At 40.8% G+C, this 19,145-nt stretch overlaps 2 protein-coding genes across 20 annotated transcripts in view; one reads left to right on the top strand and one right to left on the bottom strand.

Moving 5' to 3' along the window:
• The first annotated feature begins 1,750 nt into the window (after positions 1-1,750).
• On the top strand, positions 1,751-9,757 carry rad23aa (RAD23 homolog A, nucleotide excision repair protein a). Its single transcript, XM_029437305.1, has 9 exons — positions 1,751-2,022; positions 2,927-3,088; positions 3,286-3,488; positions 3,889-3,932; positions 5,095-5,222; positions 6,939-7,026; positions 7,451-7,581; positions 7,815-7,976; positions 8,112-9,757. The coding sequence occupies exons 1-9, from the start codon at positions 1,957-1,959 to the stop codon at positions 8,223-8,225; spliced, it is 1,098 nt and encodes a 365-aa protein (XP_029293165.1). The 5' UTR covers positions 1,751-1,956; the 3' UTR covers positions 8,226-9,757.
• A 3,836-nt stretch (positions 9,758-13,593) lies between these two features.
• The window catches only part of nfixb (nuclear factor I/Xb), a 130,298-nt gene continuing 124,746 nt past the window's right edge, over positions 13,594-19,145 (bottom strand). For all 19 annotated transcript variants that reach the window (XM_029437285.1, XM_029437287.1, XM_029437288.1 and 16 more), the window contains one exon: positions 13,594-18,563. In XM_029437285.1, coding sequence (XP_029293145.1) covers positions 18,549-18,563 — 15 coding nt within the window. In that variant the 3' untranslated portion in view covers positions 13,594-18,548. The remainder of the gene's footprint in view (positions 18,564-19,145) is intronic.

Below are 19,145 nucleotides of genomic sequence, written 5' to 3'. Positions count from 1 at the left end.
TTAGTGCCCTCAGAAAATGGAACAAAACAACGTAGTGGCCATAGTCGGTACACTTGGCTATTCTTTGCAATACATACTGCAATGCAGTGCTTCACCTTTAACAGGGGGGTAACACTACACCTGTCTGTGATAGCACAAAATGATGACGCGTCACTATATTGAGCATTTATGATTTTAGAATAGTGGATAAGTGAACAACATCCTTTCTGTAATACCAGAGCAGCCCCCTTACATGCACAGAAATGTACATTTACATGTATTCCTTTAGCAGAGTGTTTCGTCCAAAGCGACATACAAATGAGGTACAATCCAAGCCACAGCAGATCAAGGAGAAGAGTGAGAGAATAATTGCCGCAGCACTCTGTTCTATGCTCCACCTGACACAAGTACCACAGGGCTGCAGGTGCATGAAGTTACATAAAGCCTAGCATATGAATCATTAGCAATCTCTAAAATTTATGTTGGAACTAAATGATCTCTTGTTATTGCTACATAATGGAAAAAATCATTACTTGATTATATATATCGACCTAAACAGACCTGCCATAGACCAGTTTATTAAGTTCTGCAAACACCCCGTAAGGAGCAGGAGAGAAATTGTCGTACCACTTTCTAATTAGGCACCCTTTATAAAGGGTTTATAATATGCAACCATAAAGCTAGTACATCAAAGTTATCAGTTATATTTCATTAATAGGAACAAAATTTTAGTCCACCCAGACAAGTGTTTTCACTTACTGTATGTTACTTGACAAGACCTCGTCTTAGGACTGTGCAGGCCATAGACTTAGTCACCCCAACGTCACCCATTGGTTTGTGGACTAACGTATGAGGCCTTGAGTTTGGCATTTTGGCCATTGCCATCTTAGTTTTTTGGAACCAGAAGTGACGATATTTGGACGAGAGGGTGGAGCAGGAGAGAAGCAAGGCCCAGTGGACTAGGTACCATTGGCATAACAAATGCTAAGTCGCCAGCTGACACTAGTGCTAGCTCGGTTAGCAAGGTGCATCTGTAATTCCTGTTAATTGGGATATGAATTGGGATGCTAATTGTGGCTAGCAAAAAACAGGCGTGTTTGTAATGTAAAAAATGAATAGCCATCTCCTTAGAGTTTATTTTAGTACAACGAGCTAAGCTAACCAGCTAGGTATGGTGAGCGCAGACACCGATACTTGCTGATTGGTGCTCATCGTCCAGGGTAATTGAAAACACCTGTGTGAGTGTACAGGGCCTTATCGTAGATCATTTAATATCTGTTGTTTATTATTTATCATAACGTGACATATTTGCAATTCACATTTCATACAGTTGACTAAAACCAAATAGTTAATTCTCTATATTATATTCTCAATACAAATTAATGGTTGATTCATACTAGCAAGAAGGCATTTATACAAGACAAAATGTAATTACAAATATTAGATTGCTGTTCTAAGTAATTATATTAATAAAGAAATTGCTGATAGCCTATATATTATATTATATTTGTCCAAATCAATGTAATAATGATAAAATAGCATGAAATATGACTATATATTTGGAGATAGGCCTACAGTATATTGAATTATTGTTCTTACCAGTAGGACTGTAATTGCAGATATATTGAATTATTATCCTCATTGGATACACTGTGATTATGAATATCCAAAATGATTTTATAGGTATTTAAAAAAGATAAATAATCAAGTGAAACTTGTTACATGTTAAAAGGTTACACCGATTTATCATAGTCGCGTTGTACAGCACGAGATCTCGTACCTTCCAGCGGAGCTTTTCTCGCCGCACCACCAACTTGTCACCAAAGATGGCGATTTGCTGAGTGCTCATGGATACACACATTTCTCGGCTAGTCGTTATCTTACCAGAAACGCCAACTTTAAAAACAAATTAACTGTATAGCGAGCAACTATTTCTCCTTTTGAAGCACATCTGACACAACGTCAGCTACCGCTACCATGCAGATCACGCTTAAAACACTGCAACAGCAGACTATTCAAATTGAGATAGACCCCGTACAAACGGTGAGTGGCTATTAGCTAACTTGCTAACTTTAGCTAACAGTACCAGCTGCGGGACCAATGTTTTAACTTTATGTGTAGACACAACAGTTTTATTTGATATTTCAAATAATAACAACATTTTAGGTAGTCTCGGCAAAAGTGTTTCCGTTAATACCACGTTTTACGCAACACATGAAACGGGTGCTAAACAACGCGAAACCTCACTAGCAAACGTTAGCCAGTTAGCTATCGAAGAGCCCGTTAACAAAGTCATCGCGACGCAACTGCCCACGAATTTCTTACCGTTTCAAGTTTGTGTCGTGGTTACATTGCTGCTGCCCTTCACTAACACCTTAAGCGAAAAAAGTATGGACTGCTGTAACTTCTGTGATGAGCCCAAGCTTCCCACTACAACATAATTGCCATTGCTAATGCTAACGCTTATGACACTGCTAATTACGATGAGCCTTATTGGTAGCGTACTGAGAATCTAGCTAAGTTTGTTAGCATGTTCACATCTTTGACATGTAGCTAACAGGGCCAGCGTCAAATGAACATTAGATTGTGTAGTACTTGCGTTACTCACACTGGATATCCTTCAGATGTTTCACTTTTATCTTTTTTAGTGAGCACTGTCATGCTGTGCGATACACTGAATCTGACTGAAACCCTGTTAATTAATCTGCTTTTGCAAGTCAGCTATGATTCTTCCTTTCCTGATAATGACCCCGTCATTGGTCCACATAAACATTTCTTTTGTTAATATGGGGTATATCGAGGTCCTATAAAATGAAAGTGTTCTATGAAAGACTAATTTTTTACAGAGTATGGATACTAATGCATAGATATAAAAGCAGGAGTAGACCATTAGGAAGTGCTTGCATATTGATGGTTATTGATTATGATTAATCTCTCCTTTTATCAGGTGAAGGCCTTAAAAGAGAAGATAGAAGCAGAAAGAGGAAAAGACAACTTTCCTGTATCTGGGCAGAAGCTGATATACGCTGGAAAAATCCTGCAAGATGACACACCTATTAAGGACTACAATATTGATGAGAAAAACTTTGTTGTAGTGATGGTTTCTAAGGTAAGATCTTCATTGATTGTAATACTTTCAGATGACGTTGGGTTTTATTGTGGTGGTGTTTTAACTTCTCTGAGCTAATCTACTCTCAGTGATTAGGTAATTTATAATGTATTACTCACTCTTGGATGATTAGAATGTCAGACATTTTCACTATGAAGTTGCTAGTCTAACAGCACCTTCTTTTAAACTGGCTCAAGGCTAAACCCGCAGCTGCCGCCTCGCCTCCAGCCTCAGAAGCACCCAAGCCCCCTGTACAGGACTCTGGCTCCACGTCAACAGCTGTCCCGGTTACAACCCCAGCTCCAGTCCCAGTCCCGACCCCAGCAGCTGTCCCCATTCCCTCCGAGGAGGCCAAAGAGGAGCCAAGTGTCGCAGCCACAGAACCCCAACAACCAGCCAGGTACAGCCTGTCTATTACACAACGTATAGTGTTATTTAAATCGTTCCCATAGAAGTGCTGGGAAAATCAATTCCACAGTTTATATTTTCAGATTTCAATATTTAGGGTTAGAGCATGTCAATGTGACACTTTTTAAAGTAATTATTAGGTCATTTTAAGTATTCCATTAATTTAGCTGTTATTAATGGTCTAGTTTACTAGATGCACCTTGAAGTTCCTAAAAGTAGACTTCCATTTAAAAATATTCCTAAGTGGCACAGCTAAGCCCCTGGAAAACAAGGAGGTGTACTTAAAAAAACTTTTTTATTTTGGGCCATCGGTGTCTACGGCTCTGCTCATCACCTTGGAATCACAGACATATTGTGGAGGTTGTCTGATTTTCCTCCTTCATGTTTTGTAGCTCCAGTGCCGCGGGTCAGGGCTTGGATGCCTCCTCAGCGCTGGGTAGGTAACAAATGAATCACTGCCACACTTGCATGCTGTGCAGCTGTAATGGACTCGACGCAGTAGCGGCTATTTGATCACTGCTGTTAAATGTAAATTGTACAATGTTAGACAATTAGCAGTGTTAAAAATGGTTTAATATTAAGACAGCAGTACATTTCTTGTGTAAAACTTGAGTTATGTTTACTGTGCCAGAAATTGTTACTGCTATGAGTCAGGGACTTTACAGGCTGCAGTGCAATACATACTGCTTCTATATTTAGACTTGTCACAAAAGTACGACATCCCTTATTGTGGTGCCACAGAGAGCAACGGGAGTTACTGTTTGTTCACCAAAAAAAATCACCAGATGCGCGGCGCAAACTACGAGCTAGCTAAGCACTTTAATAATCATACAATCAAAGTTCATATGAAAAGCAGGTAAAATAAACCACATTCCAATATACATCGATTGCTGTGGGTATAAAGGAATTCTGTAAGCTTTATGTTTTGTATTTCATTTATAGTAACAGTTTAGTGACAAAGACTTTTTTTGGTTTAGGTACCTTGAATACTTGAATTTTAATCTTAAAAAGCCGTATGGACCCTCTGATATGAACTTTATGTTTTTAAAGATTCAGTTCTTTGTCTTTGTTGTTTAAACTTTTCATATAAAAGGTCATTCCTCAGTGGTAACGTAAGGTTTAGTTCTATTTCTATAGTTCTATAAACCCAGAAAATGAAAAATAAGGGTTTGTCTGGCATGAGGAATGTACATGTGTGTATCCAGCTGTAGTGAGGTTGACAGTTACAGTAACATATAGTGTCTACCCGCCATCATAGCAAAAAGATTTATTATGTTCATTAAAACCGTTGATACAGCATATGCCACAAAGGAGCCAGCTTCAGTGGCCTCATGAATAATGTAAATGTACAGTACAAACTTCTCAGAATATAATGGCACATTTGAGGTATTTCTTTAAGGTTTGTAGTGTTTCAAATTTGTAAACTAAGTGATATATTCAAAAAGAACAAAAATGTTTTGGGGGAACTTGCTACATTTGCTACTTCTGACGGGAACATTTTTGTGTTTATGTCCCTGTTGATCGTCAAGCATTAAGGTGTCACTTTGCAAATATACAAAATATGCTGAGTTAGTAACTTGTTCATGTTGCATTTTCAGTGACTGGAGCCGAGTACGAGGCCATGCTCACAGAGATCATGTCTATGGGCTATGAAAGGGAGAGAGTGGTGGCTGCACTCCGGGCCAGTTTCAACAACCCCCACAGAGCTGTGGAGTACCTTCTCACTGTGAGTCACACACACACACACATTCATATTACATCTGACAAGCACCAGTTCAACGTCTCTGTGCAGCAGCTGTGCCTACTGACCGTCATGGCTGTCTCTCCTGGTAATCCACTTCCTTCATAGAAATAGTAAAATATAGTAGCTGTAGCTCCGCTCTCACAAGGTGTCCCCGCTCGCTTGTCTGCTCGCTGCTTTTACACACTGAAGAAGTCACATTTTGGGAAGAGGGTGGCTAACTATAGTCTGAAAGAACTCTATGCACATTAACAGTGTGAGACAGTCGGTTCTTGATTTGGTTTAAGTGTAATTAATCATTGTGCCACAAGCTTTCCTCAGTGAGGTATATTGATATTATGCTGAGAGGTGTTCTTCTCCCTTTGACATAAATGGGGAACACAAAATATGATATAATCTTCTTGGTATAGTAAAGGCTTCCACCTCTAAAATGACTTTAATCCCCATAAAGTTGAATGAATTCCTGAAAACCCCCGATTACAAAAACATTTGAACCTCCATGGTGGTCTGTGTAGTTTTTGGCGAATTGTTTCTAATGAACTGGCAACTGTTATTTAAAGAATACTGAAGCGAGGCGTTTGTCTCTTTGATGGATTAAATGCGTACGTGCTGTGCGATTCATCAAACTTTGGCTTGCAATTACTATGAAAACAAGATGGAGCTGAAACGATTATTGTGTTGTATTTCATTTCCCAGTGACTAGTTTTGTCTTGGGTTATAAATCCAGCGCACCCCTTTCCTTTTACATTAGTGCCATTTTGCCCCTCCCTCATTGTTTCCCATTAATTAATTTGTCCCGGCACAGTTACATAATGAACCAGAAATCTTTGTACACTTCAATGTGGTTGCGGGCACATTTCCTCCGTAGCGCTGCGACTGGCTCTGGGTTCGGTTGGAGAAGCTGGCTCTGGCCTAACAGCCCGACCTCTGTGGACTTAGTGCTCGCTGTGCCCCCTCTCCCTGCGGGCAGATTGGTGCATTTAACTTTAAAATGTACAACATTTTCTTCACAAAGTCCTGCGGGAGACTCTCCTAAAACTCCCTAAAAGCCCAAACTCACTCTCAGCCATGTTTAGTTCAACTCGAGCCGAGATGACAGAAAGACAGCTTTTGTGTAAAGTAAGAATTTATATTTCAGGTTTAAAAACGTGAAACGTTTAAAAAAAGACACATTTTAAAATACAGTTACAGTGTTTCCCGTACCCTGCACCCCCCCTGAAATTAAAGTATTTTTTTGCTTTGAGCATTCAAATTCCCTCCTCCGCTCTGTTTCGCGAAGAGCGGGGCTTCGCTCCGCACACGCACCCCCCCCCCCCCCCCCCCCCCACCGCCGTCGTCGCACGGACCTCATCCAGCCCAGACAGCACAACCCCAAAGTAGTAAACCTGGGGGAAACACTGAAGTTCAATAAATGCATGTTTCCAAAGTCGATGAGTAATCGTGATCTTAATATTGACCAAAAATAATTGTAATATTGAATTTTGCCATATTTGAGCATCCCTAGTTAATGTATTCAAAGTAAATATTATTATTAAATAAGTAAGTATTGAGTTATAATCGGCAACTAATATGAACCAAATGGTCAGTTACAAACTAACTCCCATGGCTCTCGCACTTGTAAGATCTCTCCATGTTCTTTGGCAGCTTGCAAGGAGTGTGTGTGTGTGAGTGTGTGATTGACAGTTGTGTTGTTGTTTCCAGGGTATCCCCAGCAGCCCAGTCCAGGAGAGTAATCCCCCGGCTCAGGCCCCCGCGTCTGGACCTACAGAAGCCCCGTCTCTAGCAGAGGGTGAGGCACACGCTTACTTAAGTCCAAAAACACATGGAGTCAACATTTAAGTGTTTGACTCGCCCTACTGTGTAAATGGAAACAATCCCATAAGTATTAAGCTAGTATCCATGCATCAGAATCTTTATTCCAGAAGATTTAAACATGTGACTCAGACACATTTACAGATGACTACAGTTATTAACTGTCATAGCCTCACTGGCAGCCTCATCACATGACTCATCAGTCACGGAATGTTCCTCTGCCGTGGTCATGTGTCAAATTCTTGTTCGACTCGTTAGTTGCCTACAGAACGGCACCGTTTGTCTTATTAGGACTAGAGCTGCAACGATTAGTCGAAACATAAGAGAATTGTTATGAATATTTTAATAAGCATTAATCGTTGAAGCTATTTTTCAAGCAACTTTCTTTCCTATGCCATCAGGAGAGAACCCACTTGCATTCCTGCGGACCCAGCCCCAGTTTCTGCACATGAGACAGGCCATCCAGCAGAACCCTGCTCTGCTACCAGCTCTCCTCCAGCAACTAGGCAGAGAGAACCCTCAGCTCCTACAGGTAGCAGTCGTACACTCACTGAGAACTGTTCACACCAAGCACAAGACCAGTTTCATGTTCATTCATATTCCTGCAGGTCATCTCTATTTATTGTCTTTAATGCTACAACGCAAGCAGCGTTGCATTTGGATTTATTTTTGTTTGCAAATTCACATTTGTGTTTCTATGAAAACCCTTCATGTGATGGATCTCCGCCTGGTGTCGGATAATAACATTACTTTCTCCTCCCGTAGCAAATCAGTCAGCATCAGGAGCTGTTCATCCAGATGTTGAACGAGCCAGTGGGAGAGGGGGGAGAGGCGCCAGAAGTTGGAGAGATGGGGGCAGCGGGGGAGGAGGGCGCCCCCGTCAACTATATCCAGGTTACACCTCAGGAGAAGGAAGCCATTGAAAGGGTGAGTGACGAATGAAGAGCAAATATTGCAAATGTGTTTCTTCTGTTGCATCAGAAGATTGTGTTGTTTTTACAAGCTCCATTCCATCTCCACCCTCATCTTCTCTCCCCCTCCTCTCTCGCTCTGTCCGAACAGTTAAAAGCGTTGGGTTTCCCTGAGGCTCTGGTGATCCAGGCCTACTTTGCCTGCGAGAAGAACGAGAACCTGGCAGCCAACTTTCTCCTCAACCAGGGACTGGAAGATGACTGAACAGCGCTGCCTTCCTGCTCCTCCCTCCTACCCTTCCCCTCTTCAGCCCAGCATAAAGACTGCACCCCCCCCCAACTTCCACCCTCAGCTCAACGCAACAGGAGGGGAGGAGAGGGGAGAGCCAGTAGGGGGGTGGGGGTGGGTTAGGTTATGGCGGGGGTTACACGCTTAAAGTACACAAAGTGGAGGTTGTGTGCAGGAAGGTCGGTGTGAGAGAGTGGGGGATGATAAAATCCACGTGAATTCCAATGGAATGTGTGGGTTTGTCTAGGGGAGCACTATAATTTGATTTTAGACGCGCTTTGTGACATTAGGGGAGGGGGGGGGGGGGGGCGAGGGTTTGCGACCAGAGTGTGTGCTTGTGTCTGCGTGTGTGAGTACGTCCGTGTGCCTGTGCAGGTGGATGCGATACAGTTAAGCTGAAAAAAAGTAATCAATTTGCATTCTCTAAGTTTGTTAATGCTGTAGCTGGATTGTATGGAAGCACATTCTCCTCACTGCACTTCGACAACATTATCAGTGTGTGTAACTGCTTGTATGTACCTCTGTAAGCCTCATGTACGTACGTCCAAGAATGATATTGGCAGAGATGGACCGAACCGTGCTACCCTCTGTATGTGTCTGCCATGATGTTGCTGGGGTCTATCAGTCTGTTTTGGGGGGGGGAACAATGGGAACTAAACTGACAAATAAGTATCTGGGTATTCTGTTCACTTTGTCCTTCCATGGTGGCTGCACAGATTGCAGCCAATCAGAGTCCCTGCAAATGCTGTGCCTTTTTTTTGTCCGTGCCGATAGCTTTTGGTGCTGATAACACTTCCCATAAAAATCTACTGTGCAACTTTAACATTAGGTTCCCCAAGATTCTGACACTGGCCACTAAGGTGAAGTAGTTTTACCCTCATTTGGTAAAGTTCAGTCAGTAGATGCAGCTGATTGCATAAACAGAATATGATTTTTCCCCCCAACTTTACCAAAAGAGGGTCATTGTATGGAGATGGCCCACGCTCTTAACTCTGTCCTTTAGTTTGCCAGGATTTGACTCTCAGTATGTGGGAAGACATTTTTACAAGTAAACCAAAATTATTAGATATCTTCACTCTTATGTTCGTATGTGTTATATGCAAATATGTTTGCATATAAATCTGTGTGTTTTGCTTGGCGAGGTCTGAACCATCTGCATGGAGTTATCCAGGACCTTGTAACGACTTCTTCTTTTTCTGTAGGTCAACTCTTAATAGGTTCCAAATGATACGTTAAGAATAAACAACTTTATCCAGTCATATTGTTACTACCATCATACATTGTACTATGAAAAAAAGTCTAAAAAAAGCTTTTTCTTTGCCTTGTTATATTGTTCAGATATTAAAAACACTTCAGGGAAAGAACTGGGAACTAGATCTTTATACAATTACTTTTAGAGAAATCCTACTGTAACTTCATCTCAACCTGGGAAATTGTTAGAATTTTAAACAATTTGATTTGATTAAATCTGAGTTCAAATAAATTCTGAATAAATGACACTGAAGTAACTTTACTGTTGTCTAAATCTTCTGGCAAACCTTTGGGCTCAACTTAAAATATACTTGCACCTTTGGGGGCGGGGCCTGAGGGGTGTGACGCCGCCCCTCCCTCCCGATAGGTAGTTAGCTTATTGGTACCATGGATGTAAAGGACCAGGATACCACAGACTTCCATGCCTGTGTCCAGGGGCCCTTTAATTGGTGTTACAAATAGTTAAGAATTGATAGTTTCATATAAAAAGATATGAAGTTGTTTATTTGGCATTTAGCACACTGAAGAAAAGATGTAAATAATTAACAAAATATACAATTAATTATATCCAAGAACAAGAATTTTAATGCAAGTCTTCACACATGGACTCATTTTACAAATGTGCATTGAAAAGTTTCCAAAGCAGTCGACTGAAGACCTGATTTTATTTGCCGAGGAACATGTCATACGCACATACAGGCTACAGATATAATCAATCATCACCATCACACTGAATGTGCAGATCGTCCACTACAGTTGACTGTATCATGAAGCTTATTGCGTTAATATTTAAGGTTCTCAGCCTGATGTGGGTTCATAAACAGACAATAACTAAAAGAAATCATTTACTGTCTCAAGTCTCTGTGTATTTTTAACTGTCCTACAGCATCAATATGATCTTAGACTGCTGCACTACTTCACATATCAGCAGTTTCTCTCGCAGGCCTTTGACTCTGTTGCACATTCAGACGGAGTAAGATGCAGGATGATGCTCAGGGTGCACACATACTCACCGGGTCAGCAGCAGGCCCTCTAGTGGGTTAATCCAGGCATGCAGTGGATAAGAAGCAGGGAACACCAACGGTCACATGTGAAACACATTTACACCTGCGACACTTTCTAATTTACCTCATTTGCACATCTCGACTGTTGGAGGGAAACTCAATACAAGCTGCTGAGAACATGCAACTCCATACATACAGGCCAAATACCTCAATGAATAGTTCAAATGACAGGATTCATACAATAAATAACAGTAGAATTTGTGAACTCTGATACATTTTGACAAAATTTAAATCAAACTTAAAATGTAACGTAAAATTGTCAAATGAATTAAAAGAGGCAAATATATTAGTAAACTAATTATCAATAAGTTAATTGAATCATTTATATCAATTAAAAATAGGATACTGTATTGTTCTTTTTATATTAAGATATATTTATTTCCTCTCAACAGATTACCAGTTTAAAACTTTAATAAGTGTTTGTTTGCTGAAATACTATAAAACACAATTACTGTCTGTCGGCTGCTGTTGACTGAACAATGATGCTAAAACACTGAAGCGCTGAGAGGAGCAGAACACTGAATGTGGTCATCCTTCTTTGGGGTTCATCATGAAGAGCAACCCGTCACGTTACACGTAGTCCTTTGACCCACTAGTTCATATAAAAGTATGAATGAATGCAGCTTTAAAGGTGAACTTCTCTGCCCACGAGCACAGCTGTTACCAGGAATTAACCTCAACTATTCTAAAATCACAATTCAGCACTTTCAAACTGTAAAAACATATTTATACATACATATCAGTAAAAAGTGATAATTGTTTTAATAATCAGGTCTTTGCAGTTTGAAGTTTCTTGGATGTTACTGATGGAAATACACACTGGTTACAAAAACAGTGACAATTTGCTGAGGATTGAGAGTCATTTCATTTGAATTCAATTAAAATAATCTGATATTAATAAGAAGCAACAGACTTGTTTGATGCCGACATGTCTGAGGGAGATTCATATTTTTTAGGCCGGTCCTGTGATTGTGAGTTTGCATCAACATTGAGCTTACATGAAGTGATAAAGATTTAAGTTCCTGATATTCCTTTTACCGGACACCTGCTTCCTCATATATATAACAAAGACATACAGTCTGCTATTAGAGACAATACAGACATGCACTGTGGACCAGCAACCTGAAGTTGTAAACCTTGACTAAACCACTTCGGAGGATATCATGCCATTTAATGGCCTTCATCAGTGATCAGCAGTCCCGCCCTCCTACATGTGTTAGAGGTGCCTGCTACACCTACAAGTAGGATCAGAACTCCGTCATTACTTATTCACACGGTAGCTGCGGCAGTAGTAATCATGATGGCCGAAGAGGAGGATGTCCGGCGGCGTATTTAAAGTATAAAGATGAAGAACGTTTGCATAGGATGGACAGGAGTTTGTGTAGTTATTTTAACTGATATGGCTTATGCAAGAAAAGTGATGTCACGTAATTAACGTAACTTTATTTTTTAACTTCTTCATTTTTAAGCCAAAACATGTTTTACTAAACCTCATTAGTATGCTTGACTAAACCTTACTGTATATAAAGTAGTTAAAGCTAGCTCCATCTCAATCAGCTACAACAGTAAAATGCTGCTTACAGATGGATCTATCAGTATTAACTTTTTAATTATGTCATATACAATAATATCTTAGGTCATTTTACTTAAGTAGGGATTTAAATACAAGACTTTTCCTTGTACTCTGAGTATTTTCACATTGTGGTTCTTTTACTGAAGTAAAGGATCGGAGTACTTCTTCCACCATGGCCACTGAAATGACACAGCAATAATCACAGCCGAGATACAGTCAAGAACATCCTTTTATTCAATCAAGTAAAGGTGTTGCTCTTTTCAAACTGTTTTTTATTATTATTATGGAAAAGAAACTGTAATTAACACATGCATTTCACCATGGGCTCTGGGGGGTGCGCCTGAGGATGGGGCACTGCTCTGAGGGAGGAGGAGGAGCACTCGGGGCGGGAAGGCTTACAGGGCCGAGGCTGGCCGGGGGCTCGGGCTACACTAAACCCCAGCATCCTACAAAACAATAACAATTAAAACGGCGGACGGTTCGACAGGGTTCGACTGGGCTCTTTGAACAGTGCAGGGGCAGACACTGTAGACACCCTCTCCTCAACACAGCACACACACGCATGCACACACACACACACACACACACACACACACGCACACACACACGCACACACACACACACACACACACTCTCTGCCCCGTGCAACTGATCCCTCTCCGATATGGCTTCTCAACTGTGACGCGTTCACTTGTCAAAGGCTTGATTGATAATACTGCTGCTGGCTTAGTTTGTTTGATGAAGAAAAATAAAAAGTTGCATATATATATAATGTTTTTTTCTTTTTTTTTGCAGGACAAAAATCTGTAATAATTTGATTTTGCTGGTGGAATTTTACGGTGCTTTTCTCTAGAAGTCACCAACTAGTTTCGTACAGCTTTTGGAACCATATCGCTTTGGTCAAACACTGCGATTTAGAATGGCATTGGTGAATCAATGTGGAACATCTCTTTATGATTGTGCTAAATCTGAGCCTTTCAGTCTCCGTGCTGTGGAACCAGTCCGCTTATAAGGTGCTTCAAGTCATTTTATTCCTCTAAAAATAAAAAATAGCTGGTCTCATTCAAACCCTAGAAAAGTGCATAATTTAAGGTGTCAACGCAACTTCTGCCTAACAAACAGTAACAATGACACACAAAAAAAAGAATCAAAAAGCAAATCCAAATTCAATTATATAAAAAAAAAATAGATAACAAACAAGGATAACAAACAAACCTGCCTACACTAGCAGTCCTACTGGTTATCTCCCTCGCTTAAGTCCAAAACCAAAAGTTCCCGCGAGTGCTCGTATCCCTCCGCCATTAATGCTCCCAGGGGAACTATTTCTTTGCTCCGACCCGGCCCATGTCCTCAGCACAGCCCAGAGCCCCGTGGTGTAACTTGTTCACTTACATTAGCTGTTGAATGGAGAAGCTGAAGAAGATGGGTATGGTAATACATTGTGAAGCGTACAGACAAGAATAACATGTGAGCTAACTGCATTCTGCTCAGACAAAAAAATCTTTGCGTATTCTTTTTTTTTTTTTTTTCTTTTTTAAACCCCGCCGTTCAGAGAAAAGGGAGAAAAGGGAGGGGGAGGGGAGGAGAGGGTTACGCGGCTACAGACTAATCCAGTGTCCAAGATAGACAGAAGACAAGATACAGAGGAAGAGAAGCAAGACAGAAAATATCTTTTTTTTGTGGCTTTTTTTATGCTTTTCTTAATTATTCAACAATAAAAAGAGGAACTAAATCACACCAATTTCCTTTAGTACTATGTATACTGCTTTAAAAAGCTCCAAGAAGAGGAAGAGAAAGATATAGAAGTATGAAGGAGGGGACGTTTTTTTTTTTTTTTTTTCCGAGATGGGCACTCAGGATTACAAGATGGAATCTGTGAACAAAAGGCACTTTTTAGGGACAACCTTTAAGATGCTCTGAGTCTATAACACTACATCACCAAACAAATATTTATAATCATTTACAGTGGGAGATGGGGATTCGGGGGGGGAAGAGGGGAGGGGGGGTGGGGTTCACTTGAATTGATGACAGCACCCCTCTGACCAGACAGAGGTTGATATTTCCCTCTCCCTGAACCAACGACACGTTTACACCAAATAACACATTAAACCAGATATCATCACATTTTTCTTTCTTTGAATCCCTAATTGTGCATCTCCCAAATTGGGGAAGCTTGTCATTGTCCCACACGAGGATCACAAGTGTTGGATACATTTTTTTCCCTTTCGACTGTTCCTACATGGTGTAAAGGTTGGGGGGGAAAAATGCCTTTTGTCACAACAACCTTTTCATACAATGAACCCCTCCCCCCTCGGTAAATACAAAAAAGAGAAATAGAATAATGCATGTTTTCCTAAAATTTGCTTTTATGATAACACTTAATTTCGTTTATTATTATTTATGTATAATAGAGATTGAATGTACTTTATTCTTTACGAAAGCACCAGGTTTCATAGTGATATATATTTTATGAGTTGCAAAATTGTTCCTTCAGCCCTCCCACATTTTGAAAACAAATTAGAAATAAAGTTTATTTTCTTAAAAAAGTGATAAAACAAAAAACAAAAAAACAACAAAAAGGAAATTAAAAACAATTTCCCCAAACTTACTTACAAAGACTGGGATATTTTTCTCGCCGCCCTCGTATTTAGAGTCCCAGAGCATGTGGACTTGAAAATAAACAAAAAAACGTTGAGGATTTCCCCTCTTTTCTCGTGACACCCTCAAACAAACAAACACAATTCCTCTACCAAGGCATTGCACATGGCTCAATCAACATACATCATTTAGTTTCAAGAACAATACTTCCCATCAAAACAAGAAAGAAAACAACAAAACCTAATCTGTTCTTTTTTCAATTATCCTCAACTACATTATCATCACTGTCTATGAATCTATCGTTGTGTTTGCCATGGATTTTATTTTACGTCATTTCATGTGGGTTTAGAGACTGGTACTTTAGCTCTAATCGGCGGGTTTTTGAGATGCATCCTATGACTGTGCGATGTACGCCATGCTTCAAAAAATAACTAGACTGCCACAGAGCTTATCTTGCAAATAAAAAAATGTATATATCTATAAATATATATGTGTATTATATATAAAGATGCTTGCGATTATCTAGTGAGCTGTCACCGTTTTTTCCCCACCTCTCTCCTGACATAAATTTTTTCACCATTCACTATAGCTTATATGTGAGAAAAAAGAACCTGAATTCATGTTTGACAAATTGCATAATGGGAATACAGAGGCACTTCCATAGATTAGAAAAGAAATCACTTTAGCCATCGCTAACGCCGTACTCAGCAGAGCTAGTTCTCTCTACGAAGCTGATGAGATGGTCGCCATTCGCGTGGCCAACTATGTTGTGTTTCCCTGCAGTGAAGAACATGGCCAGGCAGTCCAGTTATTTTGTGAGGTCGGATGATTTGAACTTTTAACAGGAAATAACTGAATCAGTCAGAAAATGTCGTGGGCTAATGATATAAAACGATTAAAAGCATAAAGGCCTCCTCAGATTGTCTATTTTTAAGACTTCCCTTTGAATTCAGTCGGGCACGGGGGACAAGTTTGCGTAAATAGTGAGTGGTCTTTATAAGTCTGTGTGTTTAAGAAGTCTGAGCGCTTTGTTTCCATCGCAGTGATGCATCCTCTGATCTGAAACACTAAGCGGTGCTCAATCTACTGTAATTCTTATGAAAAGATTGGCTGGTATGATTGTTTTAGTGCAGTTTTGATCATTAAGGGCTCATCGATTCACAATAGGGGGAGTGCTGGTGTGTGCATGTGTGTGTGTGTGTGTGTGTGTGTGTGTGTGTGTTGGGGGGGAATACCATAGCAACCGATATCCTTTACCTCATCCTGTGCACCAAAACAAAAGTGGGCACGTGGGTGATCGTCCTACTGCTAAGCCTTAGAGGCCCTCGTTCCCTCTCAAACAGCCAGATATGTCACATATTCATTTTGCTCCACAGTGTGGCTCCCTCTGCTCTTGGAGCAGCGGCCCGTCTGGGAGTGTAAACAACAGGGTAAACTTTTAGGGAGACAGAAAGAAGAGCTACTCTCCTTTACTCTGGGTCCCATCTTCAGCAACCTTCCCTCCTTGGTTCGGTTTTTCTATCACTCATATAACCACCACCACCAGCAGTCCCTGGGCCAAATAGTAGATGGGTGTTGACCTGTGTGGTTCAGCAAGTACATTTCCCAGAAAATAAGCTTCCTGTGATTGTCAAAACCCTGCATTGTGTGGTCTTCCATGTACAGTGAGTGGCAAATAGGTTTATCTGGCACTGAGAACAAACAAACCAGTTTGACATTGTGGAAAAGACGCTTTTTCGCTGAGAGTTAGACGAGAAGATGGACACCTCCCTCGTGTCTGCCTGTTAAAGACGAAGCCATCGCAGGCAGCCGGTTAGCATAGCTTAGCACAAAGACGGCAAACAGCTGGCCTGGCTCGATCCAAAGATAACAAAATCTGCCTCCCAGCACCACTAAAGCATCACAGGACATCTTAGAAATCTACATTTGAGTAAATATTTTGCCAGCCCAATCAGATTGTTTACAGGATATTCAACCTTTCAAACTTTGTCTTATTAGAATACATTTGTTGTTCCAAATATTTTTAAAGGGACCGTGTAAAGGCAATAAAGTATGTCCATGAATATTTGATATGAGATAAGAGTTTTCCGTTAATTACAATTCAATGTTTGGTCTATGGCTTTTTGCCGGTAAAACTCTTTTGCATCTTCTCAGAATATTGTGTTTGTGTTGTGTCGGAGAATACTGCAACGGACGAGGCGTAGGGCGTACATGTCTTTAAGGAGTCCCGTCCCACGCTGTCTCCAGGCTTAAGGTTGCGTTCAGACGCACCAGCAGAGGTGCGTTAGATGTATCTCTCTGTTTTCAGCCTTTATGCTAACCTAAGCTAACCAGCTGCTCTTGGTAGCCTCTTATTTCATGTACAGACTTGAGAGAGGTAACAATCTTCTCATCCAACTCTTGGTAAAAAATCCAAAACGGCAAACTTCGTCTTTGAGCTTTCGCACATACTATTTGATCCAGGTCAGCCGACCACCCTGTCTACACCGCCTCAACATCCCACTTCTTATTGTGTTTCTCTATAAGGTGCTGTCATTCAAATACAAAACAATTATAAAATAGTACAAATCCAAAAGGAATAAATTCAAATAAGAGAACACACAAGAGATAACAAAATCATTCATCTACATTACAAGAGGGCAAAGGGGGAACCAATAGCTGCTGTCTATAGTCGTGAAAACTGTCAGTAATGATGTACACACACACACACACACATATACTGTGATTTTCAGTGTGTGTGTGCGATGTTTGGATATCTAATCGAATACTTTGCTGGGCTTACTGTGTGCATATACAATGAAAATATGATAACACAACACCACCACCTATGAATACTACAATCTAAAAGGTCTGACTGGGCAACTGTGTGTGTTTTCAATCGTACACACATGCTGTGTTCATTGTGTGAGTGCGTGCTGTGCGGGGAGATGTGAGAATGAGCGGAGGCCAATGATTTGTCAAACTGAACGATGGGGGGGGGGGGGAGAGGACACGTGAAGGCTTCTAGTACCTCGGTTTTTCCTCTTTAAAACAGGCAAGTCTGGTTTACCTCCCATGCCTTGTAGGTAAATAGTGCACATCGTTAAGATTAGTGTTAATTGATTCAGCTTCTAGTGCAACCCTTAATCAAGATATGTTTTGGCATGGTCTCACTCTAGTTAGTAGTAGGGTAAAAAGGGACTTTGTAGAGTCATTCAGAGGGAGTGAAAGATTGGTCAATTTAGTTTTGGGTGATGACAGACATCACAGGATCATGGACTGCAGCTTTCATTGGACACCAAACAGTGTCTTTGCTTTGCTGTAGATTCATTGTGGGGAAATGTTACATCTGTGTTGTAGAAACCTGATTCTTTTTTTGTTGGACTGTTGATTTTCTTAGCCATTCATTACACAATGCGTCCTCACGAAGCAGGAGAAGTTGACCGCTGTTCCCCTGCTCAGGTTCCTCCTGCGTTGCTGTGTTGTGCTGGTTCGGTGGTTTCAGGAGAGACCTGCTTGCTGCCGTTCGTCCCTTTACCCCGTCTTTCTCCTGGCATCCTCTCGTCAATCCTTTCATCTTTCCATCGATCCATCTTTTGCTCGAAACAGGTCGTCCCTCTGACTGGATAAAATGAGTCCAGAGTTCCTCTCAAAAGCGTCATGCTGTAGTTTCCTGCGTTGCTTGGTTATATTTTGTTATCAGGTGAGACGTACTGTCAGGGCCGGTCGGTGGGTTGGTTGGAGGACAGTTATTGTCCTGCGGGTTGTTTCTCTGTTTTTCTATTTCCGATTGTAAAGAAAGAATTCTAGTTGCTGGGTTGTACACAGATCTTGTCAGAGGAACCAAGACTGGAAAAGAAAAAAGGGAAAAGGGGAATGAGATCACGTTAGTCTGAGAAACAGTAACATGTGCATACACAAGTGGTGGACAAAATAACAAAAGCACCAAGAACACAATTGAATCATCTGCAAATGGGGGATTCTGCTGACTGGCAGTTTGAGCACTTCCATGGCTTGGAAGGACAAAAGAGGGCATCACTTTATTAGGTTCACCTTTATAATCTAATGCAATCCAATACTGTAGCCCTGCCATGACTTTGACCAAGCTTATACATTTCTCTGTTTTTGTTAACAACACTCTCATGCTGCGCAGCTTCTTCTTTTGTTTGCACGTCTATTCATTGTCTTTTATTATTCCTATTAAACTTTCATGGAAATCTATTGAATAGTTGCTGAAATATTTCAGTCAACCAACAGTCATGTCACTCAGATCACTAATAAAACAAGAAGGGCACTCAGAGAGCAGAGTCCGTTTCCGTAAGTGAAAAACAATGTGTGTATCCAGCCGTGATTCAGATCCGCTCCAAAATGTAATGGTGCGTCGTTGGCCCATGCTACAGCCTTTCTTTAAGTTTTAAGGAAATTCTGCTC

The sequence above is a fragment of the Cottoperca gobio genome, chromosome 8 (genome assembly GCF_900634415.1).
Source record: "Cottoperca gobio chromosome 8, fCotGob3.1, whole genome shotgun sequence".
NCBI classification, from domain to species: domain Eukaryota; kingdom Metazoa; phylum Chordata; class Actinopteri; order Perciformes; family Bovichtidae; genus Cottoperca; species Cottoperca gobio.
This window is presented reverse-complemented; position numbering and strand designations above follow the sequence as displayed.